Genomic DNA, 27396 nt, shown 5'->3' with positions numbered 1-27396 from the left:
AGTTAGTGATATAACCAGGAGTAGAAGTCAGCCATATTATGTTATATACTCTGAAATTAGGCAAGGGGTTAGTTTCATTACTGCCTTAAAACGTATTATTTATTTAATAAGAGTTTTAGATAAAGCTATTTTCCTGTTCTTTCTATGAATAAGATAGAAAAAAGCCTATAAAGGATGGAAGAAACAGATTTTTATAATAGAATTGGATGATATCTATAGAATCTTCAAACTATGAGAAAAGAAATAGGCTTTTTAAAAAGGGTTAAAATACCTTGCATTTAAAAAACTGGAACTTGAGCTACCCTTCATTTTGTTAAAATACAGATATTCCTTTTAACTTTTTGCATGATGTTTACAGCTTCTAAAGTATTTCTACTTCCAAAATGCGTAATACCTCATTTGGGTCTCATGAAACCTCGCAATATAATTGGGGTAGGTTTTATTGTTACTGGTTTTATGAATGGAGAAACTGTACAGAGATGAAGTGATTTGCCCACGTTTACCCAGATCACTAAGCTATCATATGGGCACTTGGAGTTTAAACCCATGTTTTTTGTCCCCTGCTAATGTGTTCTTAATGCTATGCTGTCTCTAGTTACGGTTGGTTGTTTATATATAGCTAACTTCCAGCTATGTCCAGTTAGTAATATTTCCAGAAGGAAAATATTTTCATAATGATAGTTTTGAGGTAGATCTTTTGAGATCTTATTATTTAGCTTGATGGTTTTTTCTTGTCTCTTAATTTATAAGGTATCTAAGTGCCCTACTTTTTGCTCTTCACTCCTTTGTTTATTTCATTTTTTTTTTTAATCTATAGGCAGATAGAAGATAAAGCATCCAGCATTGCTATTAAGAAAATAAAAACCATTTGAGGGAGAAGTAGAAGCTTGTGTTCACTATCTGCTATCATGAATGTTGAGTTTTGGCTATAGTTATAATCTTTGGCTGTGTGTAGCTAATCAGTAAGTTTTTGAGTTACTAAAATAACATAAAAGTTGACAAGTACAAATTCAATCCATGGTATTAAATTGTATGTATTTAATTGTATTAGATCATAAGTTCAATTTACTAAACACTTTTTGAACACCATGTAGAGGGACTCATTATAGGGCCTTGGATGATTTAAAGGATGAATAATTCTAGTGGAGTATACCCCATTTTTAGACTAGAAATGGTAAAAGTTAACACAAAGTGTTGACATTAAGTACTGTTTCATGTGAGTTTCAAAATTGAAGCTTAGAATTTTCCATCAAGCCAGAAAATAAGGGATGTAAGTTGTACCTTTAAAAGAACAAAATTTCTGTATACAAATTCTTAAAAATATCAAGTATATTTTGAGACTACTGCTTTGAATTTTGTACTTGAAATTTATACCTTTACAAAATGTAATGAAATCATGTGACAAATAATTATTTTGTATTAATCAGCATTTTACTGCCCTTTTCTCGCCTGTTAAGAAAAATTTAAAAAAATTTTTTTAAGTAAAAAATCTTATATCTTCAAACTATCTTTAAAAATCCACATTTCACATAATTATAATTTAACAAATTTATTAATAAAGGTAATAGATTTTAAAATAAGAAAACATTTTAGTATGGCACATGCTATCCTTCAGATAAATATTCTAATTCTTTTTTTTTTTTCTGTATCAAGCACAGTTTTTAAAATCTTTTTAAGACCACCTAAATCTGTAAACAGATTAAAAGATTTAAGATTGAGAATTGAGATAAAAATGTTTTAATTCCTTGTCTGCTTACATAATTCCCTAACTTATTTCAAAATCTTATAAATAGATTCTCAACTTGCTGGTGGTATTGTCTAGAAAAACTGATGGGGTTATTTTCCTTACTTTTATTGCTAGCTTTCCTCTTAATAGAGGATCTGCATGATAAAGCACTTGAAGGGGTGTGTGTTGGGTTTGTTTTTGTTACTTCTAAGAAGTGTATGATGAGTGAGATGGTTTAACTCAGGACAAAATGGAATAGACAATACATGCTCCGCTCTCTCCTGCCCCTCTGTTTCCTCTTTTAACTAAAAATAAAATAATCTTAACATAAACTTTTAAAAGTATTTGTTGAAAAAGCATACTGTGTAAGGCGGAAAGTTTGAGCCCTTTTCTGTTTTTAAAGAACCAGAGAAAGAAGCTGAAGAGAAGATTAACATGAGATAACTTTATTTTTCAAAGAAAAACAACAAAAAAATACTAATTCTAGGCCTTAAGCTTTACTTATTTATGTTCATCTAAAAACTTAGTTATTCATATTTCAGCTGAACAGATCCTATGTAACTTAAGTATTCTGGGCAAAGCTTGAGTATTGTGGGATATTTTATTGAAGGTTGATAGTAAGACTATTTCAAACTAATTGCACAGAGTTGAGCAAGCCCACATTTTGTCTTTGGCAGTGGCAGGAGATAAACTTTATCTTGTTTTGATAAGGGTTGTTCTGAATTCTAGTTAAGAGGCTCTAAAGTTCTATTAAATGTGAAGAGGCAGATAAATTAATCCTCCAAATAACTTGAAAATGTGTACAAACTCTTAACTAAAGTTGAGGGCTTTTGTAATATTCCCCATTCTCTGAAAGAGATAGGCAAGTTTAGAAGTTTTAATATGACCATAAATGTTCCTAAAAAGAGTTGTTTTTATACCCCTTTTTCCCTTTAAGTTATTACAGTACAGCTAAGTTTTAAGTACAACTTTAACTAAATGAATATTACGTTGATATGTAAAGATAGGAAGAGACTTTGAAATTTCTTAGTACTAGGACATTTGGAATTTGTAGATCCCATTTTAGTAGCTTACGTTGTATGTCTGGCACTTCTGCTGTATCTTTTCTGCACTCTTCTCTCTATTTCTGTTGTTCTAGCTTTGTCTGTCTGTCTTTTCATATCTTTCTATTTCTATAATGTTTTTCAAAGCTCTAATTTTTGCTCTTTGTCTGGTTTTGATATTGAAGAGTACAATGTCTCTGGCTAGAAAGCAATTTTACTGAATTTGAGTTTTGCTTTGCTTTTGTTGTTTACTGGGTAAATTCCAAATAACAGTTTTCATTTATGTAATCAAATTTTCCTTATTTATATAATTGTTAACCTTTCTTTTACTTAAGAGATTTTTTAAAAAAATGTTCCAGTGTCCACTAATCCAGAACAATATATTTCTCCTTGCAACGTTCCAAACAAGCAGAGGCTGCCAATCCACCACTCAGAATTTTTGCACATGCATACTTCTGACATTAACATGTTCTCAGTGTGACTTCTGTTTTAGTTTTGGATAATTGTAGCTACATGTATCTAGGAAAGGGAGAAATAAGCTTGAAATAGGTGTATCTCATATTGTGTTCTCTTGTGAATCAAGATTTTAAGACCTTTCTCTTCCTCTCTCTTCCTTCATCTTTTTCCTTTTTTTCTCCGTCCTTTGCTCTTACCTCACTACCTGTCATCTAACAAGATATCATATACTTGTACTCTGTTTGTTAAAAGAACTTTTTATGCTTCCAGTCTTTGTTTCAGCCTCTCTGCATAAGAAATTACCTTCAATCTTCTGATTATAAACTTTAGTTATTGTCATTTTCTTTCAGATTTCTGGGATTTTTTTGATTCTGTCTTTCTCTTTCTCATCTATATCTTGGTATGAAAAACATATCTTAAAATTTGTCGCCATGAATGTGAACTTGTCTCTAGCTTGTCATACTCTATTTGGTGAATTACTTCTACATAGTAATTTTTTGATGTGTTTCATGATTTGCTATCACAGGGATATTTGAGATTTGATAGTTATAAGGGAAAGTGTATGAAATCATAGAATGTGAATATGCAGGTATAAACACTTTGATTAGCAGATATTTGAGTGCTTATTTTGTACATAAGCACAAAATGTAGACTTCGTCCCTCTTTTTGTCTTTTTACTCCACCTTGCTGCAGTTTTTGGAGAGAGAAAATATACCTGAAAAGGTAAAGGTAGCTAAATAGTTAGAAATGATAGATAGCTTATGAGGAAAGATAATTGGTACATCTAAGGATATGAGGATCACTTCAGGGTGAATGGTCAGAGGAGGAAGAAGTAAGAGAAATACATCAGTAACCAAATAAAAAATGTTAAAGACATGTTCATAGAGTAATTTAGAAAGTTTTTCTGGAATAGATTTTGAAAAATGGGTAATAAAACGAAAAACATAAAGTGAAGTGGCTTGTTGGTACCCTCATATTACTTGTAAACATAATATTTAACCTAGTGGGAGTTAATTGGTAAATTAATTTATAAATTACTTTATATTCCAAAAACTTAAGAGAAAAATAGGTTGGTTGCCAGTGGTAGTATTTCAGGTATGAAATTGGATAGGTGGAAATCTCCTTTCATCAGTGAAATCATAATGAAATATTGTAGGAATGGGTAGTAAATTTGTGAAAGAAAATTATGTAAGACTTGGTGTTTTGTGATGATAAAAAGGTTAGAGCTAGAGAGTAACAAAACTTAATGTGTGGAGAGTGTTGAGCTTATGTAATCTTGACAACAATAATACTATTAATGGAAATAGGAAAGATGTAGAAGAAAACTGATATTTTCATATGTTGTGACATAGTGTTGGGCTATCTTTGTGTTAATGGACAGCCAGCACTGGAGATAGACTACTTGGAAAGGCTAGTTATAGAGAGAAAGAACTATGCTCTTCCATGTAGAACACTGTCTAACTCATAGAGACAGAGAGGACAGTGTAGCAGGTTTAAACATTTAGAAGTACAGTTGATGCTTGAACAACATTGGCTTGAGCTGTGCAGGTCCACTTATGTGCAGATTTTTTCATTCATAAATACTACAGTGTACTACCCTAGAATCTGTGGTTAGTTGAATCCATACAGTGCAGACTGTTGGGATAGAGAAACTGCATATATGCAGGGCTGCTATAAGTTATATGTGGATTTTTTGTGCAGAGGTTTGGCAGCCCTCATCTCCTTCATTGTTTAAGGGTCAACCCTTGAACATGTTTAGCAGAATGGGGAAGACATTAGTCTCTAGAAAGTGTGTTGTAAAGACAGTATGCTATTATTGTGTCAGAGAGGCCAGAGGAAGAGAATAAATTTCAAGAAGGACTTGATTAAGAATTTTACTTCCTCAGAGAAATCAGAATATGGGTAAACAAAATAGTGTTAAATTTGAAAATGAGTTATTTATTTTGGTAATATATTTTTCTTTTGGTGAATGTTAGAATTCCTCAAAATCTCTTTTATATATTTACTGGTTTTATCAAGCCAGTTACAACAGTTTTCTTTTTTATATTAACTTATTTATCTTGGAGCCATTTATTCTAAATAGCTATTTTTAATTCATATGTAATAATGTTGCCATTAATTAAAGAATTTTCAGTGTTAAAGTAAATATTTAGAAGTAATCTTTTAAAGTAATTTGATACCTGGATCATTGGAGTGTGATAGTTTCCCTTAAGATATATTATTTATTTACACTTAACTATAGTTGTAGTTAGAAGGTGACCAAAGCATATTTTAATCATAGGTATGACAGCGTCTGTCTCCAGTATCTCATGCACATTCTTAATTAAGTTTATTCTTTTCTGGGTTGATAAGCTTTAAAGGTTCTTTAAACATAAGGAAGGGCTTTCTACAGGTGAAAGTGAAAGTGAAGTTGCTCAGTCATGTCTGACTCTTTGTGACCCCATAGACTATAGCCTACCATAGATTATAGCCTACAGGCTTCTCCATCCATGGGATTTTCCAGGCAAGAGTACCGGAGTGGGTTGCCATTTCCTTCTCCATTTCTACAGGTAATTCTTAGCATAAATTTAGTTTCTCAGCTGTTTGATTCTTGGGCTATGAGTCTATCTCATAAAAGTATTAGGGTATTTTTAAAAATTCATAATTTTAAATTGTGGAGTATTTTCTAGGTGAGATACTTGTTCTCTTCTAATCAATAGTATATTTTTTAAAAATGATATATTTTAAAGTGAAAATGTTAGTTGCTCAGTTGTGTCTGACTCTTTGGGACCCCGTGGACTGGAGCCTGCCAGGCTCCTCTGTCCATGGGATTTTCCGGGCAGGAATACAGGAGTGGATTGCCATTTCCTTCTCCAGGGGATCTTCCCGACCCAGGAATCGAACCCAGGTCTCTTGCATTGCAAGCATATTCTTTTCCAACTGAGCTATGAGGGAAATACTAGAGTGAGTAGCCAGTCACTTCTCCAGGGGATCTTCCCAACCTGGGGATCGAACCTGGGTCTCGAACCTGGGTCTCCTGCGTTGCAGGTGGATTCTTTACCATCTGAGCCACCCAAAAATAGACCCTGGTCATAGACTTGGGGTAATTCCATTAAGATGATTCTGCCTAAGAAAGCCCATATTTTAACCATCCTGATTGAGTTCCTTTAGGAATTCATACTTCTTGTACATCTCTGTATGTGTTCCTCATAGTTGATGTAACCTAGACCATGTAATTTTAGTCTGCATCCTGGTGCTTTTAGGGTACCTCATTTCCAGATTATCCAATTCTTCCACTTCTTGAAAATTAGGTGTAAAGGATTTTAGAATTGGGTAGGACTCTAGTGATCATTTAAATGATCTCTGTCATTTCCCAAAGATACTAAGTGATGAACCCATTACTAGAGGAGAGGTCTTCTCATTCTTGGGCCTCACTCTTCTGTGTCCTTTAAATTTCATCTTTCTACTTCACAAGAATTATGTTAGAAGTTCTGGATTGTATTCTGCCTTGAAAAGGGTATTAGTATTCTTCATTAAGGGCTTCCTGTTAACTCAGTGGTAAGAATCCACCTTTCCATGCAGGAGACTTGGGTTTGATCCCTGGGACAGGATGATCCTCTGGAGAAGGAAATGGCAACCCACCCATTCCAGTATTCTTGCCTGGGAAATCCCATGGACAGAGGAGCATGGACGGCTACCGTCCAGGGGTTGCAAAAGAGTCGGACACAACTTAGCAACTAAAACAACAACATTCTTCATCAAATATGACAGTTCTGTCATCATCAAAGCTCTTAATTTATAGGTTTTTATATCGATTTAATTTTTTCCAAGTTTAATATAAGCCTCTAACAAGATTGTGCTGCTCCTTTCTTGAAAATATTTCCAGAATTCTTCAGTCAGTATGAGAATTTTCCTACAAAGGAGTCATTTTAACTTCTGATCTTTTCATCTTTTACTTTAAAAAAAAACAGAACAAAATATCCTTCGCATAGTTCAACTCCTGTTCTTTAAGTTTTTGCATTAATAAGTAAACATTGTCGCATTGATTTTCTCAGCTAGTATGAGTTTTATTGTGTGGTCTTTGTTTACGTATGTCCCATAGTGTGTAGCAAGCATGCTTGATATTATTAGGGGAATAGTTCATCTAAACTTTACTTATTTTGAAAATTTGGTGGTTTTTTTTTTCTTTTCTGTTTTTAAACTTATTAGAGCATGATTATAAGTACTAAAATAAGTTATACGTAATATTAAATTTTATGTTGACTTACTCTATTGAGCATTAATATTTCTTAAATATATTTTTTAATTGAAGTATAGTTGATGCATAATATAGCTTCATTTAACTTTATAGCTTTAATATGAATAGGAAGGAAACTTATTTTCTCCCATTTGATTTTTGAATGTAGGTCTCATTGATTTCTAGTTAAACATGCATATTCCAACACTGCCTTTATTATTAAATTTTTTAAGTATTCTTAATCATACATATTCTGACCCTAGTTTAAGAAGAATCTGAAAAAGATTTCTTTTCAGAGAGAAGTATTGAACTCTTTTTTGTGGTTGGCATAGTTAATCATAGCATAAATCATAAAAATAGCTAGAGTATATTTAGTTATATATGTGTGTGTGTGCACTCCATCATGTCCAACTCTTTTGCGAGCCCATGGACTGTAGCCTGCCAGGCCCCTTTATCAGTGGAATTTCCCAGGCAAGAATACTGGAGTGGTTCGCCATTTCCTCCTCAGAGATTCTTCCAGACCCAGGGATCAAACCCACATCTCTTTTGTCTCCTGCGTTGTTAGGTGGATTTCTTAACCACTGCACCACCTGGGAAAGCCCTATTTAATTATTTAGGAAAATATTTTCCTACTTTGTTTCAACTAGAAAGCCTAGACGGCATTTTGTAGTTAGAACTGTTTATTATCTGAGGACCTTTTCCTAAAGATAAATTTGGCATTTTAAATAAGATGGTGATGGGCACCTTTTCTAATTGGTTTGTAAATAGAGCAGATCTATTTTCTTTAATGAATAGTTAATCCAAATAATGTACTTTTGAAATACAATTTCATAACAACTCCATAACTCTGGAGTTATACAGATGGCTTATCCCAAGAAAATCAGTACCATTGTGCCATATTCATAATGGCATGTGTTACTGTATAAGAAAACAGTGATCTTCAATAGGATTGCTATTTTTTTCTTTCCTTTTTTGAAAGTTCACCTTTCCCAAGTATTCTTTTAGAGATCTTCTCCTAACTGTAAACATTGGTAGATAGCACGGATATAGGGTTGATTAATCCTTGTGACAACTTCCCTCCAAGCACCCCAAAAGAAAAATGTAGAGCAGGATTGCCTAAATGTTATATGAAGGATGCTATACGTAGGAGTGTCTGTCAGATATCCTTTAGCATTGCTGAGTCAGACTTGCAGATCTTTTTCTTCCTCTGTTCTACTGCATACTTAGAATTGGAAGCATTTATTATGTAAGATTTATAGAGTAGTTGGGGTTTTTGGTTTGTTTTCTTTTTGTCGTCTATGAAATTTTGAAGGAATTGAGGCAAATAAAATATCACAACACATGAAGACATTTTTAATTCTTTGGTCTTGATCCTCTTAGTAAAATTCTATTTGGAGGTAAACTTTGTTCGTGTGATTAGTTATGCATTTATAACAGTTCCTGTAACATTTTATTTCCCTAGACAGCACTGAAAAATAGAGATGTGAATCCAGTCATTTCTACTTGTAGCCTTTCATGTTGTAGAAAATACAAAGCTGTCTGGCTACTAACACACTTAGGCTGATTTGGAGAAGTAGTTCTTCTCTTTCTCAGTTTTGAATAGTTTTAAAGGAGAGTTAGAATCAGTTCTTTCCCTCTGTTATCTTATCCTCCAGGATTCTTCACAACCAGGAAATGATCCTGTTTCACTCATTCATTTTCTTGCTTTCATGTATGTCTTTTAGTGTATTAGACATAGATTGTTTCACCAAGTTTCTTTCATGTGATTAAATTTTAAGGAAAGTTACTGCTTTTCCATTATTATCACCATTTAAAACAGCATTAGTAAGCACCAGTGTCCTCATTCCTTCTTTTCAACAAGCCAGAGGAAAAACCAGTTTTCTTTATGAAGTAAATAAACCTGTTTGTTGTACTGTGGAAACTTCTTAGGCAGAGCCCTTCCTTTTAGAACATTTTCTCTTTTGACCAGAATGCAAACTTGCCTCGAGAAGTCAACTGTTCTTCTGTGAGAAGTCAACTATTCTTCTGAGATTTAATTTCACTCTGTACTTGGTGAACTATACATTCATCCCTATGCCATATTTTTAACACTACAGAAAATTACCACTTCTCTCTTTTCCAAGCATTTACTGGGATTTGGGGATATTACTAATGAAACTCAATTTGTTCTAGATCAGTGGATACCGGAACAGAGAGGAGGTATTTCTTACCTGATAATGTGTGTGTGTTCCGATTCTGCTAATCCAGAAATCCAGTCACATTTGTTGAAAATCATCCTTAGTTGTTATTTGTTAGGGAGTCAACTCCCTATTTTAGTTGTTTTCTGAAATTCAGTCCCTAGATGTGCTTTAGATAGGGTAGAATTTTTACTCTTTCAGAACACTGCTAAAGAAGTTTTCAACTGGAACATAGTCTGAAGAAGCACTGAGAGCAAAAAATTCAGAGTGGTGATTGGCCACCTCTGTTTGATTGACAGGTTGCAGGGAGAAACCCATTCGTTCTGGATTAATGGAACTGGAAAACAGAAAACAATTATCAGGTAAAAAAAACCTTTTCTTTAACCTTTGAAATTCACCATTTAAAAAATGAGTCAGACCATCAAGGGAATTTATTACCAAAAATAAAAATTTAGTGTCTTGTGAGCAGTGATCTCTGGCTATTACTTCAAGAGTTACAAAAATCACTACAGTTACTCCACATTGTCAGCCTTTGCTGAAACGGCTTGATTAAATACAGATAAGATGGACTGTAAGGTGCAATTACGTTTTAAATCTGGGTTAAAGACATGAAGCAGAATTCTATGGGTGGGGGAGAATGGTGGTGTTCTGTTTCCTGACTTGTGTCTGGTCTATGGATAAAGCTAATACATTGGTTTTCGAGGCTTTTAATCTGGCACTTTTCATGAATATTCACAAATTTTGTACTATACTGTGTTTTATCTTTACTTCAATAGGATATATACTTAAATATCTTTTACCATAGAATTTTAGTAATAATAGTCACCAATCACTTCTTTATATTTTAATGGCAGTTTTCTGATTGTTGGTTAAATACATTTCAGATTGAAGGCCAAGGACATGGTGCAGTATTTGACTGCAAATGCTCTCCTGATGGTCAGCATTTTGCATGCACAGACTCTCATGGACATCTTTTAATTTTTGGCTTTGGCTCCAGTAGCAAATATGACAAGGTAGAGTATGATGATGCCTCTATATTATCTATTCCTTATAATCGTTTCCTTGCTTTTAAATCCATAGATGTATAGGGATTATATTTCATGGAAGGAGGTTATAATTTTTATATTTCAGAAAAAATAACTTTTACTTAGCCAGCTAGAACAATCTAGATAGCAGTTCTTAGGTTGGGGTATATAAGATATATCATATATATATATATGGGAGATGTTCATAGAGGGATTTGTTGAAATTATGTAAAATGTTTTACTTACGTGGATAATATACATTTATCTGGGTACAATTTTGTGGCTTTTATGTGGTTCTCAAAAAATGTATGGCCTACTTTGATGGTAGCTAATTTTTAAAAAATATTAAAGATCCTATCTGAGATTAGTGACTAAAAGATTTAAATTGTTTATTTGTGGTAGAGTGGTTTAAAATGTTATAATAAAAATGGAAGTTCAAGTTTAAGAAGTTCTAAATTAAATGATAAAATTTTGAAGTTAGATGTGTTAGGTATGAATTTTTATTTCAGAAATTTTAGAGATGTTAGTTTTTAATATTATTATATAAACCATGCTTACTATATACTTATGGATTTTCTTAAATTGTATTAGTTTGGTTTCATTGAAGAGTTTAATTCAAAGAATAAATTGATTTTTCATTGTAAAATACTAAATCAAATGACCATGCATAGTCATTTTAAAAAACAAGATAAATCATGGTAGCTCTGGGAAAGTAAAGGTACTGTTGAAAGATTTATGCCTGCATTTAATTTTACTATCTAATTTCAAATTACGTTACTTTTAATGTTTTTTATGAATATAATCTCTTCCTGCTCAAGGGAAAATTCATAGTATCTACTTTTCTAATCATAAAATTTAATGCAGAAAGTACAGATAAAGATTTATTTAAAATTAACTCTAGAAAATATTATTCTTTTATATTGTTTAATACCACGATTTATATTTAAATGTTTGCCTTCCATTAGAAATCTATAATGATAAATTTTTCTTTGTCCAATCTTTTATGGGTCTTTCTTTTTATAGATTGCAGATCAGATGTTCTTTCATAGTGATTATCGGCCCCTTATCCGTGATGCCAACAATTTTGTGTTAGATGAACAGACTCAGCAAGCACCTCATCTCATGCCACCCCCTTTTTTGGTTGATGTTGATGGTAATCCTCATCCATCAAGATACCAGAGATTAGTTCCTGGTCGTGAAAATTGCAGGGAGGAGCAGCTCATCCCTCAAATGGGGGTAACTTCCTCAGGTAAATGATCATTTGAATAGACATGCAAATTTTCCTTTTGAAATCTTTTAAAATGGATAATTGGGTAGAACTTTGTTTTTAATCGTTTCGAACAAATGAGTAAAATGATTTTTTATATTCTTTTAAAAGTTCTTTGAATAATACTTAAGTATTGTAAGACAGTTAAGCAACACTGGAGGTTTAATTAATTTGGGGCTGTATCTATTTATAACCTTCTGGGGACTAATAGGGTACTAATAGGGTAAATCTATATTTGGTATGGGATGAGTCAATTCATTTATTCATTTGGCAACATACATTGTAAATCTCTGTCCCTGACACTTGCTAAGCTGTGGTATTCAGTAGTGAATTAAATGCATTCCTTGTTCTTATGGAGTGAGATAGGTTTGTAAACAGTTATAAACAAATATATAGTTAATCATGATGAATGTTATTAAGGTGAATAATATAGTGTGGGGTGAGAGAGCAAATAAGACTAGATAGCCTATTCACATTGAAGATTGTTTTAAGAAGTGATCAACTTTTGAAAGTTTAAAAGCAAGATAGGAATGAAAAGTGTTGCTGTTTTGGAGAGTGAAAGTTAACATTAGTTCAAGATTCGAATGGGAGTTGATTTTCTCATCACTTTACTCATGTTGACAATAAGAAATTTGTTGAATGAAGCAGTAAAGGTTTTTGAGAAAGTGAGTAATCAGGTTTGCCTTTTTTTAAAAGAAGATCTAAGATTAAATCCTTGTTTAAATCCTTAACTGGATATATGACTTTGAACAGTTATTTTGGTTTTCACTTACAATACCACTAATTCTACTTTATAGATTACTACTTTATAGGTATTATTAGTTCTACTTTATAGACAAAGTGGAATTAATAATACCTATGGACCTGTGATATTGTAAGGATTTTGAGTACCTGAATCATGGTAAACACTTAGTAAAAGTTACGTTGTCATTGTTATTTTTAATAAATTAAATTTGAAGGGGGTATGTTTCTTTTTTTTTTTCTTTTTTTCCTCTCTCTCCCCTATCATTTACAGTTGCTCGTTTTAGGTCTTTTATTCAAGCAAAATTTGTGTTTAATTCTGGACTCAAAGTGAGGTTGATGAATGAAATGGTTTGAAGTATCCTTAGCATTTTTGTGATTTACATAGGACTGAATCAAGTTTTAAGTCAGCAAGCAAACCAGGATATCAGCCCACTGGACAGTATGATTCAAAGACTACAGCAGGAGCAAGACCTGAGACGTTCTGGTGAAGCAGCTATCAGTAATACCAGCCGTTTAAGTAGAGGTAAGCAGGGACTATTTTAAGTGCAATATTTAAAAAATTAAAAGTCTAAACCTACAACACTAGAGAAACAGTTTAACAAATATAATAAATCCATGATATGAACTATTTGACTGCCAAAATAAGCATAATCATGATTTTGAAGAATATTTAATGACCTAAGAAAGTGTTTATAATACAAGGTTTCAAACTATGGACAATGAGTTTTTTAGTAGGTATATCCTTACAAATTTCTTGTAATGAACATGTTTAACTTAGAAAAATGTTTAAGTTAAATAAAGTTCTTGAATACATTTCTTTGATAGTGGAATACATTCAAAACCACATTCTTGAACATCTCACCACTCTTATTGTTGTATATTACTAAATTTTAGAGAAATTGTAAAGCAGATTTATGAACTATGAATGTCCTTGGGTTTGTCTGTTTTTGCTTCTTACATGGTTTTCCCCAAAACATACAGTGGGCATTTTTTAAAAACAGTGATTTTACATCTTTGGAGATAGTCAGTAGTTATGATTCATTAACTTACCTGATCAACTAAATAACCTTATTTTGTTTTCATTAAGCTTTGCTTGTGGTTTAGTTCCTGATTTGGTAATTTGATTATTTGCCATAGTATGAAGTTTCATGTGAAAGATAGTATGGATTTTTTTTCTCCTGGTATTTTTTTTGGTTTGTTTGTTTCCTGTTACAAGCTAATGGAGAAATATCTCTAAATAGAGCTTTCTATATTAATTTTTGCTCTTAGGCTCTACAAGTTCTACCTCAGAGGTTCATTCACCACCTAATGTAGGACTAAGGCGTAGTGGTCAAATCGAAGGTGTACGGCAGATGCACAGTAATGCACCAAGAAGTGAAATAGCCACAGAGCGGGATCTTGTAGCTTGGAGTCGAAGGGTGGTAGTACCTGAGCTATCATCTGGTGTAGCCAGGTAAGGGGAGTTACGAATTTGTTTGTATTCATTTTGAGTTGGTCTTCAGAGTACCTTTCCAGCTCTAATTTGTCTTAAATTTATCTGAAAAGAGCTAATGTTTTAAACTATTCATGACTCTGGAGAAAAGTTAAATTTCAGTAAATGTCCCTTCCTAGGATGATTCAAGTAAATGACACTTATGGGGGTAGGAGTTTTTAAGGTGAGTGGGAGGAATTACAAATTTGGCTTGAACAAATACATGAGATTTTACCGAGTAGCATATTTGAACTTTAGTTTGTCTTGCTTAATTGTATCTTAAAACACATTTCATAAAGTTTGTTACACCTGAATTTTTTATGGATTTTACTAATCATTCACACCAAGTCATTCACAGGCATAGTGAAAATACATTATTTATTAATAGGTTATTACTGATTTTTTTTTTACTATTGAAAAATACATGTGTGTGTGCTCAGTGGCTTCAGTGATATCTGACTCTTGCAACGCCATGGGCCGTAGCCCACCAGGCTCCTCTTGTCTATATTTTCAAGGCAATACTGGAGTGAGTTGCCATGCCCTCCTCCAGGAGATCTTCCCAACCCAGGAATCAAACCCATGTCTACAGCATCTCCTGCATTGGCAAGCGAGTTCTTTACCAGCTGAACCACTGGGGAAGCCCATTTAAAAGTATACCTGTAAAATTAAAAAGTCTTGATTTAATGTAATCCTATTCTCAAGGTCATTGCTGTGAGAGAAGTTTATATCCAATTCCTTTTGATTCTTTAGTAATGAAATACTCATGAAGTAGGTTCATTTGAACCCCAACTAATACTTACTGTATATTTTAATACTGTACTATAATAAAAAAGATTAAATTTGATTTTAGGATTATCTAGTTCTTAAGAGAGTAATTATATAGTTAAAATATTTTAAATCTGATTATGCTTTTTTGATTGGATGATACTTCAAATTTGTTTTAAGTTTTAGGATTATACACCTGAAGTTTAAATTTGAACCATAATTTTATCTGATGACAAATACACTCAGATGTTCTTATTAAAAATTAACTCAGTGTATTTTTAGTTATATTGATGTCTACTTGTTAATTACAATGTTAAGGTTTGAGGAGGGTACAGTAACACCCATCATTTTAAAAACAGATCTGACTACTTGAAAAATGACTCAGAAGAATAAAATAGGAAATCAGAATATTACTTCTGTTATTGATATAGCTGTGAAGAACATAACTATCTGCATGAACGTTTGCTTCCTTATACTGAACTTCAATACAGGTAGCACTGGGCCACGGTATTTCTCTCCATGTGAGGCAGTGGTTTCCCTTTTTAAAATGCAGAGCAGAATGTATACATTACAGGCAGGCGTAGAACTGGGCCATTCTAAAATGGATTTTCCTTCTGGAGCATCCTAGTGAAATTGGTTCACTCTTCCTACCACCAGCAACGCATGCAAAATGGTGCAGCCCCTCTGGAACAGTTTGGCGTTTTCATAGAAACCTAGACTATCACAAGATCCATTGATTGCACTCTTGGGAACTTAACCCAAAGAAATTAAACTTATTTTAACCCAAAAACCTCTACACAAATGTATAGCAGCTTTATTCATAATAGCCAAAACCTAGAAATACCCTAGATGTCCTTCACTGAGTGTATAATCAAACAAACTACAGTATATCCACACCATAGAATATGACGTCATTAAACAGAAACGGCCTGTTGGTACACATCTTGATTGAGTCGTGAGGGCTTTATGCTGAGAATCCCCGTTTAGGGACTACTCTTGACATGTCAAAAGTATAGAGATAGAGAACAGACTAGTGGTTGCTAGACACTGTGGGGAGCAGGGGCTGAGGAGAGGAGAAAGGTGGATGTGATCATTAGCAGGGCACTCAAGGGAGCTTTGTGGTAATGAAAATGTTCTGTATCTTGACTGGGGCAATGGATACAGAAACCTGCATGTGTGATAAACTTGGATAGAACTAAACACACACACACACATATGAGTAGCATAAAACTGGGTGATTCTGAATATCAGTGGGTTGTATTCAATATCCAGATCCAAATTATGATGTTGTACCATAATTTTAGAAGATACCACCTTTGGAGGGCACTGGGTAGAGGATACAAGGAACCTCTCTGTATTATTTCTTAGAACTGTGTGTAAATCTACAATTATCTCAATAAAAAGTTTAATTAAAAAAAAAAAGAAACAAAATTAAATCCAAGGCTGTTCTTTTCACAAGATTTAAGTTCATTCATTTCCATTCAGAATTCCAACTAGCTGCATTAGAGGTTCTGCAGTTAAGTATAAAATGACAGCATTAATTCACCCCAGTAATAAAATATCAACATTATAGGGCACTTCCAAGTTTGAATATTAACTTTTTTCAACTGTGTTAACTCCAGGGAAAAATTAAAGTTAAGAGAATAAATACCCTTGCAGTTCAGAAACTTTGAAGTTTTAAGGAATTAAAATTCTAAAAAAATTCTCTTGTCCTTGTGAGTTCAGGTTCTATGAAATTAAACTTCACAGTTAATGTTCCTAAAAACTTCTGTACCTCAAATTCAGCTTGATACCTGGATAGAGTTGAAGTTTTTTCAGTGACTGAGGCCTGACCTTCCTTTCATCAGAGAGAATGCAGTTCTTTCAGGGCTTCGGGAGTTAATAGTAGATCTCCCTCAAAGATCTGTTGTGCCTCTGTTTGTTTGTTTGTTTGAAGATTCCAACTGTCTCTGTGACACATTAAGATTATCACAGCATAAGCCCAACACTGTCATAATTAAATTCTGTTTTTAATGTTTGACAGTGTTCTGAGATCCTAAAACTTTATTTGCCAAAGACCATAGCAGAAAATGGTAGTATCAAGTTCAGGTGGACAGATTCTTTCTTTCCTACTGGAAAGACATCCAGTCATTTAATACTAAATGTCCAGAACTCACAGTCTCTGAATTGAAGCTCAGAAATCTTTATCACATGCCTAATCTGAAAAGAAAACATTGATGCCTGACGTTTCCTTTGGGGAGAAATCGGTTACAGAAATTATAGATTAGGATATGTGGCTTTGAATTCTCTTTCAGTAGGCAAGAAGAATGGAGAACTGCAAAGGGAGAAGAAGAAATAAAGACTTACAGATCAGAAGAGAAAAGAAAACACTTGACAGTTCCGAAAGAGAATAAAATGCCCACTGTCTCAAAGGTAAATAGTGATTACTTGGATGTTTAATATTTGCCTCATTAATATAATGACCATTTAAAGGTGGTTTTGTAATTAAAGATGTGAACATTATAGACAGGCTATTTAACTAATGAAATAAAGTTAACATAGTTAATTCTCAGTTACCTTTAGATTATCTTTGAATCTTTATACATGTCATACTTTCTAGTGTACATTTGTCTCAAATTCCAATTGTAATATGCCTGTTAAATCCAATACATTTATACCTTAATCCTAAGCAAGATCCTTTTTTAGTTTTGCCTTTGGTGGCACACTCTAAAACAGTGTTTTGGTTTAATTTTTTGCCTTTTTTTTTTTTTTTTTTTTTACTGTTTTGCACCAATGTGTTATTGCAGATAATCAAGTCAGCTATGCTGCTATAAATAATAGTTCTAATTTTCTCCATTAAGAGAGGTAAATTGTCCCTCTTAGTTTGCCCTATTAGTTTTTCTGTCATCCTACTGTGGAAAAAATTTTCAGTCCAGTGGATTTCAGTCGGTTATGCCCTAATCTGGAGGAGAGATGGACTTAACTGCTGGAGTATCAAAGGATGACTGGTCTCTTGACCCAGCTTTGTACTTGGTCCTCTTATTTGAGCTCCTCAGATGTTCTGAAGTAGTCTCCTTTATTATAACTCTCTCTTCTGTTTTGTAACCCTTCACAGAACTCAAGTAGTCCTTTGCCACTTTATGTTTTCCTGTAGGTAAGAGTATCCTATAAGAGTATCCTACCTTGGCAACAGTAGGACCCCGCCCTGCTAGAATTTCTGTTAGTATAGTTTGAAATAATTTTTTCTTTTTTAAGTTTTTTGTTGGTTGCAGTGGTGGTTGTTTTCATGGTGGCCTGAAAGCATACCTATTTTTAGTTTCCTTTCTTCTGACTCCAAAGATGTGGGGACATGAATTCGTATAATGATTGTGAGCTAGTGCTACCACTTTTATGGATAGGATATGGTAATATCTATAAAATTAAAAGGATGTGCTTATCTTTTAATTAGTGCTTCTTCAAAGACTTTTTTAGAAAGGAAAGGATTGATGTGAATGTATGTATGTTTGTGTGCATGCAGATATTTATTGTCTCTGGTGGCAAACACTGAAACAACTTTAGTGTCTCTTGGTAGAAGAAAGGTAGGATGTCATGACATATATACATGGAATATTATACAGTTTTTTTTTTTTTTTTAAGAAGTTAGAGTTCACTCCATTGCTGTGGAAAAATACTCATGATGTATTTGTTTAGTGAAAAAAAGCAAGTGTAACAGTAATATTTATAACATGACCTCATTTTTGTTTTTCACATTTTATGAGAATGGAGAAAGGTTTGAAAGCACTTACCATGCGACTAATAACATTGATAATCACAGATGTACAAATTGTGAGATGCTACCTTACACCTCAGAGTTGCATTAATTTTTTCCCTCTAATAATAGAGGGTACTGACTGTGTAGGGGAGTTGTATAAGTTAATGCAGAAAAACTGTTTAGAAAGCAGTTAGAAAGTTGATTTTGACAATAAGTATGGATGTGAGAGTTGGACTATAAAAAATTGATTCTTTTGAACTATGGTGTTGGAGAAGACTTGAGAGTCCCTTGGACTGCAAGGAGATCCAACTAGTCCATCCTAAATGATATCAGTCCTGGGTGTTCATCAGTCCTGGACTGATGCTGAAGCTGAAACTCCAATACTTTGGCCACCTGATGCGAAGAGCTGACTGATTTGAAAAGACCCTGATTCTGCGAAAGGTTGAGGGCAGGTGGAGAAGGGGATGACAGAGGATGAGATGGTTGGATAGCATCACTGACTCAATGGACATGAGTTTGGGTGGACTCTGGAAGTTGGTGATGGACAGGGAGGCCTGGCGTGCTGCGGTTCATGGGGTTGCAAAGAGTCAGACAAGACTGAGCGACTGAACTGAACGTGGTCCCCAAATGAGTGTCTTAAAAATATTTTTCTTAAATATTTATTTCCCTTTAGGGAAATGTATTTCTCTGATATAAAAGCCTTGGTAGGTGGTCAAGGTCTGGTTTGATGGCCTCTGTGTTAGGAACTGAAGCTCTTCAAATTTTTCTGATTTTCTTGTGTGTGAATTTGACCTCTGGCCTCAAGATAGCAGCATTTTCATATAAGGCTGCAGGAGGGAAGGCAATTTCATTAAGGAAGGTGCAGAAGGTACACGTGCTCTCCTGATGAAAGTTTTTTGAACTTTTTCTGCAGCACTGTACCAGATAGCCTGTTGCCCAGAATTTAGTCACTTGAAAGTCTGACAGTGAAAATTTCATTTTCTGTGCAAGAGGAGGGGAACAGATGTTGGTTGACAGCCGGCTTTTTCTTCTGCATTAGATATAAGTCATGTTCTTTGACTTGGAATTTATCCTAAAGAAATAAGAACTGTGGATAAAGCTTTACAAAATGAAACAAAAAGCATTTTTAATGAAATAGTTTTGAGTAGGTAAATAATATTTATGTTAAATGAAAGAAGCAAGATCTATTACATTTTTAACATACTCAAAGCATATGAGATACAGTTGAGCATCATTTCCTTTTTTATAGCTTTTACATATTTTCGCAGAACTACAGAACCCTTCAGTAATTCTTTTAGAGAATATACGTGGAGTAAATTTTGAATGTTAGCATGAGAAGATTCACTTGGCTTTTACAAGTAATAGCCCCAACACAAGTAGAGCTACAGTGCTGGAAAGACATGACAAGACTGGTTGTGGGGAGAGCTGCAAAGTGGAAGGGATGGAGGGGCAGGGATGTTTGGACTTGGGTTTGCAGTATCACAAGTCTTGAGGTACACACCCATCCCCCCATGCATATATACAGATGCTTTGTTTAGAAGACAGAGCAAGACCTAGATTATTTTTTCTTTTTCCTTCCCTTCGAAAGTGCCATCCAGCAGACTTGTGAAACCAGAGTCAATCATATTCAGATACTCAAAATAGCATATTATTCTGAGAGAGAGAAGAGACGGTATTGGAAGCATGATATAGCAACAAGCTGTTTTGGGGAGTGTTCTTTTGGAGAAATTAGGATGAAACCTGTTGTCCTTGAAATGGAGAATTCAGTGGAAGAGTTGAATAGAAGAGTATCAAACACTGAAAAATGAGTTAGTAAGCTGGAATATGAAGTTGAAGAACTCTTCCAGAATGTATCAACAAGGGATAAAATAATGGAGAGAATGAGGGAAATGTGAGAACCATATACATATATGTGTTTTTGTAAATGTGTGTGTTGTATACACACATACATACACACTAGAGGTATGTAGTAAAAAACCTTTATTTAGTAAGAATCTTCGAAGAAGAGAAAGACATACAGAGGGAGCAAAGAGTTGAAAAAAATAATGAACCAAAATTTTCTAGAAATAATCTCCAAGCAAATGCATAGTATGCCAACTAAAATAAAGAAAAAATAATGTAAAATATAAAAATATAAAACCTCAGGTGAGCATATTATAGTGAGATTTGAAAACATCTAAAAGGAAATATCCTGGAAATTTCTGGAGAGAATAAGAGAATTACCTTAAAATAACCCTGAACTTGACTGATGTTAGTTTTTGTTTGGTGTTAACAGAGTGGGTTATACTGAGCACCCTACAGCAAGAAGAGTTAAGAAGGCCTTAAGGAATTGATTCACATTAAGAAAACTATCTGCAACCCCAACACAGTAGTGTTTGTGCCAGTTTCTTATTGGACAGGTGACAATATGCTGGAGCCACGTGCTAATAACATGTCTTGGTTCGAGGGTTGGAAAGTCACCTGTAATGATGGTAATAGCAGTGGAACAGTGAAGCTTAAAGCTCTGAATGGCATCCTGCCACCAACTTGTCTGACTGACAAGCCCTTGGTGCCTGCCCCTCCAGGTAGAACCGGACCTGTCCCTGTGGGCCAGTCTCAGACTGGGGTTCTCAAATCTGGCATGTGGTCACCTTTGCTCCAGTTGTCATTACAACTAAAGTGAAAAAAAAAGGTCTGTTGTGCAGTTAAAGCCTTGAGTGAAGCTTTTCGGAGGACAGTGTAGACATCAGTGTCAAGAACATGTCTGTCAGAGATGCTTGCCATGGCATTGTTGCTCCTGAGAGCAAAAATAACCCATCGATGGAAGCAACTAACTTCACAGCTGAAGTGATTATCCTGAGCCAGCCAAACCAAGTCAGCTGTTCACCTGTTCTGGATTGTCCACAACTAACATAGCTTGCAGGATTGTTGAACTGAAGATGACGATGGTCACTGTTCTGGGAAGAATCTTGTGAAAGATAGCCCCAAATTCTTGAAAGGTGTTGATGCTGCCTGCCACTGTTGATAGGGTTCCGGGCAAGCCACCTGTGTGTTGAAAACTCCTCTGACTATCCTCTGGGTCGTTTTGGTATTTGTGAATGAGACAGAGATTTACTGTGGTGTCGTCAAAGCAGTAGACAAGAAGGCAGCTAGAGCTGGCAAGGTCATGGTGTGTGCCCAGAAAGCTCAGAAGGCTAACTGAGATCATCGCCAATACCTGGCACTCCAGCCTTCATCAGTGGTGGAAGAACTGTCTCAGGGCTGTTTTGTCTTGATCAGTCATTTAGCAAAGAACAATTAATGATAGCAATGATAACAAAACCTTGAAGGAAAGGAGAATGTTTTGTGGACCATCTGTTTTTCTCTGTGTGGCAATTTTAAATTAACTGCTTTTTAAAGCAGTACTTTTTAATGGAAACAACTTGACCAGAAATCTGTCACAGAATTTTGAGATCCTTGTAAAACAATGAGGGGGGTGGGGGGGAGGGGGGAAAGTGAAGATATAATTATAGGTTCAAAGGAGTTAGGATATAAATAAGAGGTTCAAAACTATTTTCTGTTAGCACTTTGAAGATAATGTTCCTTTTTTATTGTATGATTTATTGCATGGTGTATGTATAAGTCTGACGTCAATCTTTTTTTGGAGGTAATTTTTAGTATTTTCCATTTATTTTTTATGTTCTTTAGTTGGGTTTCTTTTTCAGGTGTAAATTCTTGAGTTTGTTGAGTTTTTTCATGTCTGTAACTGTGTTGGACTTTCATTTATTTTGATTATTCTTAGTTGTTTTCTCTGCTGCAGAAGACTTTCCCCACATTTGCTTCCCACATTTGCCTGCAGCAGGAGAGCGCGAGCCAGTTACCTTGGTATCCAAGCCTCGTAGCGACCAGTTAGCTTTGTGATCACTATTTTGTTTCCTAGTTTGCTTCTGCCTGTCACTTATGCCTCACATTCTGAGGTCCTCTTTCCTTTATCTGTTTTACAGCTTTGATGTGGATATAAGAGATTTCAATGTTAGACTTAGTCTGTTTTTATGAATCCTCAATCAAAAAAGGTTTTTATAACCTATCAATCAGCAAGTGAATTTCAACCTATCACTAACCTGTGTTTTAGCTTAATGTTAAAATACTTGAGCTGGTATTACAGTCTGTTGCTGCTGCTGCTAAGTCGCTTCAGTCGTGTCCGACTGTGGGCGACCCTATGGACAGCAGCCCACCAGGTTCCTCTGTCCATGGGATTCTACTTATGTGATAATCTTAAACATGAAAGAGAAAAAAATGTAACTTTTAAAAAGCATTTTCTTTAAGCATACTGTAAATAAATTGAATTTACTTTTTTCCAGAATCATGCTCATGAACATTTCGTGGATCTTGGAGAATCCAAAAAGCAGCAGGCAAATCAACACAATTACCGCACAAGATCTGCATTAGAAGAGACTCCTAGACCTTCAGAAGAGATAGAAAATGGCACAAGTTCTTCAGATGTGAGAGCTCAGCACATTCATAAATTTCTCTTTTCATTTTGATTTGTTTTTTAAAATATAACCTGTATTCTTTGCATCCATTGATATATTTGTAGATGTAGCTCAAACATGGTATGTCTAGGTCTTAAAATGACAGTGATAGCTGAAGACCATAGTGTGTGTTCAAGGCATGGCATAGTTATTCATAACCTCAGGTCCACAAAACAAGTGCATCTGAATTAATTACTCCCATTATGAGGACTCTGAAGTGCAAAGATGTTTAGCTTACACATTTACCTAACTATTAAATGGTAGAGTAAGGAATTAAACCCGGGTTCCTTTTACTCCAAAACCAAGCTTTTTAATACCATAAAGCTCTAGTCTGTATAATACAACTGATGAATAGACGGTCAGCAGTTTTAGTTACTTTATAATCTCTGTACCAATTTATAGCTTTCTCAATGTAGATTTTAAAATACTCCTTATGTATAAGTATTTTCATAAATACCATTGTCCCCACACAATTGTATATTCTTTCAGCAAAGACAGTCCATTTGCCTTTATAAATCAAGCTTGCTTAGATGTACAGCTGTCTTTCTTCTGCCCCACTCTCCTTATTACCCTTCACTCACAGTTAAGTCAAAGACTGATCTGAAGTGTTGACAGCTATATGCTTTTGAAGTCATGTTTTGCAGTGGCAGGCATGCGTGGGGATTCTCCACATATATTCTCTATGGACAGGGTTATATTAGCTCAAACTGAGAGTTTCTAACCATAATTTAAAAGTCTCCGCTGGCTTTAGGTCCTAGTATAGCCAGAACAAAATGATATTTTTAATCTGGCAAAAAGAGAAAACATACTCTTTATATAAACTTGACATTTAACAACTTAGATATACCACAAAACATAAAATATGTGTGTGCTAGTTGTTTGCATTATAAAGTGTTTTATTTTTGAAAGATTTATAGTATCCTCTTAAATAAAAGTTTCTATAAAATTTTAAAAATACGAATCAAGTAAAACTGGATTTCCAGGTACAACTGTTACATAAGAAAATTACAAATTCTTTCATTTGTCTTCAAAACTAATTTGTTTTTACCTTAAGTTTGTAGAGGAGAACAATGAGAACAGAATATCACCTTTGGCACAATATATCATTTAAAAATGAAACCGTCTTGGATTTCTTGGTTCAAATATTTTGTAATTCCATATAGTACCTTTTTGTATTTAGAATATAGAAGTATGTTTCTGTTCTTCCTCTTTAAAGAAGTAATATACTAAAGGTGGGAAAAATTAGATAATTTGTTTAGTTTCTTTTCAGTCCGTGAGCAGAGATTGTTTGCTAAATATAATTTGCTTTTAGATTTTGATCTTTACATATTTGCTTGATTTTCAAAGCTCTGTGAAAGTTGAGGAATTACATTCTTCATTTTTAAGACATGATAATGGGAAAATTTTTCTCCCCAAAATGTTATATTTGATTAGTAGAAGAATATGTTTCATTATCCTCATGAAATCTGAATACGCCCAGTAATTTAAACATGAACCATTCTTGTTAGAGTGGGTTTAATTAAGCTTTGAAGTAAAATGACCTGAGTTCAAAATAGGCTTTGTTGCTTATTAATTGTGCTGCCTTGGATAAATTTCTTAGCCTGTTGAAGTTTTAGTTTCTTTTATTTAAAAACCTATTTCCCTAGAATTAGTATTACGCTGCTAAGTTGCTTCAGTCATATCCGACTCTGTGCGACCTCATAGACGGCAGCCCACCAGGCTCCCCGTCCCTGGGATTCTCCAGGCAAGAACACTGGAGTGGGTTGCCACTTCCTTCTCCAATGCATGAAAGTGAACAGAATTAGTATTATACTTGCTGGTTAATAGAGAACCAAAGATTTCAATATGTTAAAATAATGAGATAATTTTTTAAATGGTAGGATAGTGTAAATAGAATAAAACAATGAAACATATTTCAGAAATCACTTATAACTGGGGAAAAAAGATCTGTTTCCTCTCACCAGTCACTGTTTTGTCTAGATCAAATGGGATGATATATACAGAGTGCTTAGAACAGTTTCTGACCTATTAGTAAAATCTTAATTAATATAAATTGCTATTTTTATTGAAGCAAGATTTTGTGACCACAAAACAATTTTTATAAAGAAAATGGCTTCACAGGTAGTAGCGTGTGTTGACCAATGAATATTTGCTAAAGAGAAACAGAGTGTTTGGGTAGTTTTTAATCTTCCTTATGTGTATAAAATAATACCTGAATTGGAATATTCTTTTTTACATGATAAAGCTAGTTTAATAATAATTATAATAAATAAAACCTAAAAGTTCCTAAATTTAAGTTCGGTATCACCCAATCTAGAAGTTGTGTTTGGAGGCTTTAAAAAGTTAATCCATCCAAGAGATTGCTCTGAATCCATTATTAATAAGTATTTATCTTTGAGACTTGTATTTTACAACTAATTTAAATCAGATTTTCATAAGATATCCTAATATGATTCATACTACTAGATATCACTGATATTTTCTATTAATATAATCATATAGAATGTTATTCTGTAAAACTACACAGTAAAATATGTATTCACTATCTCTTAGGAAGGTGAAGTTGTTGCTGTCAGTGGTGGAACGTCTGAAGAAGAAGAGAGAGCTTGGCACAGTGATGGCAGTTCTAGGTAATTTAATGAATTTTTTTTTTTCCCCACAAGTACTATAAATTCTTTAGAAAGGTAAAGATTCTTTTCTACCAGAAACATAGTTCAGAGTCCCTTTGGGTTTAAAATTGTAACTAGGTCTACAAAATGATGCTTTCAACTTTTTTCCTCAGTTGATATTTTATCTTCTGAATGCTGTTATTATTTGTAATACTGAACCACAAACTAGTTTCATTACTGGTTTTGAGAAATACTTATGCATTAAGTTATGAAAGTAACAAGATTTTGTAGAATTAACTATCTTTTATAGTGGAATTTGTTAAATGCTAGTAGTATTTTCTTCTGGCAATGAGAATAAGCTTTCCCTTTTTCCTGTTTTTCCCACCCCATTTGATCATTTAAGCAAGGATTCCTTCAGCCCATTAACTGGTGATTCATATTGTTACAGAGCTTAATGGCTTTGCCTGACATTGTGAGGTCTTAGTAACAAGGAGGAGTAGAGCCTTTGGGAATGCTAATTATGTTTAGCCCTTGATACTTATTCCTTGACAGCATTAGTTCTTAAAATTCCAAAGAAACCAGGAGGCTATGTGTAAAAATTCTTCACCTCTTATTATCACGGACATTGTCACAGGACATACTATCCTGTTTCCACAGTAGTTGCTCCTAGTAATGATATGCAAGTGTTCATCATTATGTCTGGTAGTTTCCTATATTTAAAACAAGACAGCAGAAGAAAAACCTGCTTTCTTTTGGTTTAGCAGTGGAAATAGAGTATATTTATATTTTGGAACACCTCAGGTTTTACTCCAGACCACCAAAATGTATATTGCAGTAAAGCAAGTCACATGAATTTTTATTTTCCTAGTGCATATAAAAATTGCATTTTCACTGTACAGTGAGGTGTGCAGTAGTGTTATCTCTAAAAAAAATTCAACATTTAAAAACATCATTAATTTAAAAATAATGCTATAGGGAAAGTGGCACTGATAGACTTGCTTGATGCCAGCTTGCCACAAACCTTGAATTTGTAAAGAAGAAACGAAAGAAGAAAAACCACAGTATCTGCAAAGCACAATAAAACAAGTTATGCTTGTATCTCAGACCATGCAACAGCATAAAAGTTCTTGTTTTGAAAAAACAGTGTTCACTTCAGCTGTTGGAGAAACTATTGTAAAGAACATAGGCCTCTGGCATTTGTAGTTCTGTGCTGGCAGCAGCAGATTTTCTGTAAGAGCTGAGTGTTCCATAGCATAGCAACAGTGAGCAGTTTGGCAAGTGCCATTTACAGTGATCATGGCTGAAGTGAAGTGACTCAGTCGTGTCCGACTCTTTGCCACCCCATGGACTGTAACCTACCGGGCTCCTCTGTCCATGGGATTTTCCAGGCAAGAGTACTGGAGTGGGTTGCCATTGCCATCATGGCTGAGGTCAGTGTAAATAAATGCTGGTAAGTTCAGTATAGCCAATTGGATGGCTGTTTGCCCTGCAGATATATTCCCACCAGAATAGTTTCTGCACATGTTTTTTATGTAACTTTAAAATTTTAAGTTTTAAGATGAAGTCATGAAAATCATACTAGAAAACACCTTAATTATTTGACTTTTATCTGCAATGATTATTCTTAGGGAGATAACAGGTAAATTGCCCATAAAAAAAGACACTTGGGCCAGAAGG

General features: G+C 34.2%; 1 protein-coding gene across 10 annotated transcripts in view; it reads left to right on the top strand.

The window, feature by feature from the left end:
* The window catches only part of PHIP (PHIP subunit of CUL4-Ring ligase complex), a 128533-nt gene that overhangs the window by 61821 nt on the left and 39316 nt on the right, over positions 1 to 27396 (top strand). For 6 of the 10 annotated variants that reach the window (XM_086316895.1, XM_086316894.1, XM_086316892.1 and 3 more), the window contains 7 exons: positions 10503 to 10631; positions 11667 to 11892; positions 13040 to 13177; positions 13924 to 14107; positions 17185 to 17302; positions 22940 to 23080; positions 25664 to 25740. In XM_086316895.1, coding sequence (XP_086173021.1) covers positions 10503 to 10631; positions 11667 to 11892; positions 13040 to 13177; positions 13924 to 14107; positions 17185 to 17302; positions 22940 to 23080; positions 25664 to 25740 — 1013 coding nt within the window. Of the gene's footprint in view, positions 1 to 9917; positions 9981 to 10502; positions 10632 to 11666; positions 11893 to 13039; positions 13178 to 13923; positions 14108 to 17184; positions 17303 to 22939; positions 23081 to 25663; positions 25741 to 27396 lie in introns of those variants that run through there. The other 4 variants (XM_086316896.1, XM_086316893.1, XM_086316900.1 and 1 more) reach the window with 3 other exon arrangements.

Source organism: Bos grunniens, chromosome 9, assembly GCF_055505025.1.
Source record: "Bos grunniens cultivar Pamir isolate PY7600 chromosome 9, Bosgru_T2T1.0, whole genome shotgun sequence".
Lineage (NCBI taxonomy): Eukaryota > Metazoa > Chordata > Mammalia > Artiodactyla > Bovidae > Bos > Bos grunniens.
The sequence above is the reverse complement of the archived record's forward strand: the minus strand, read 5'-3'. Positions and strand labels throughout refer to the sequence as shown.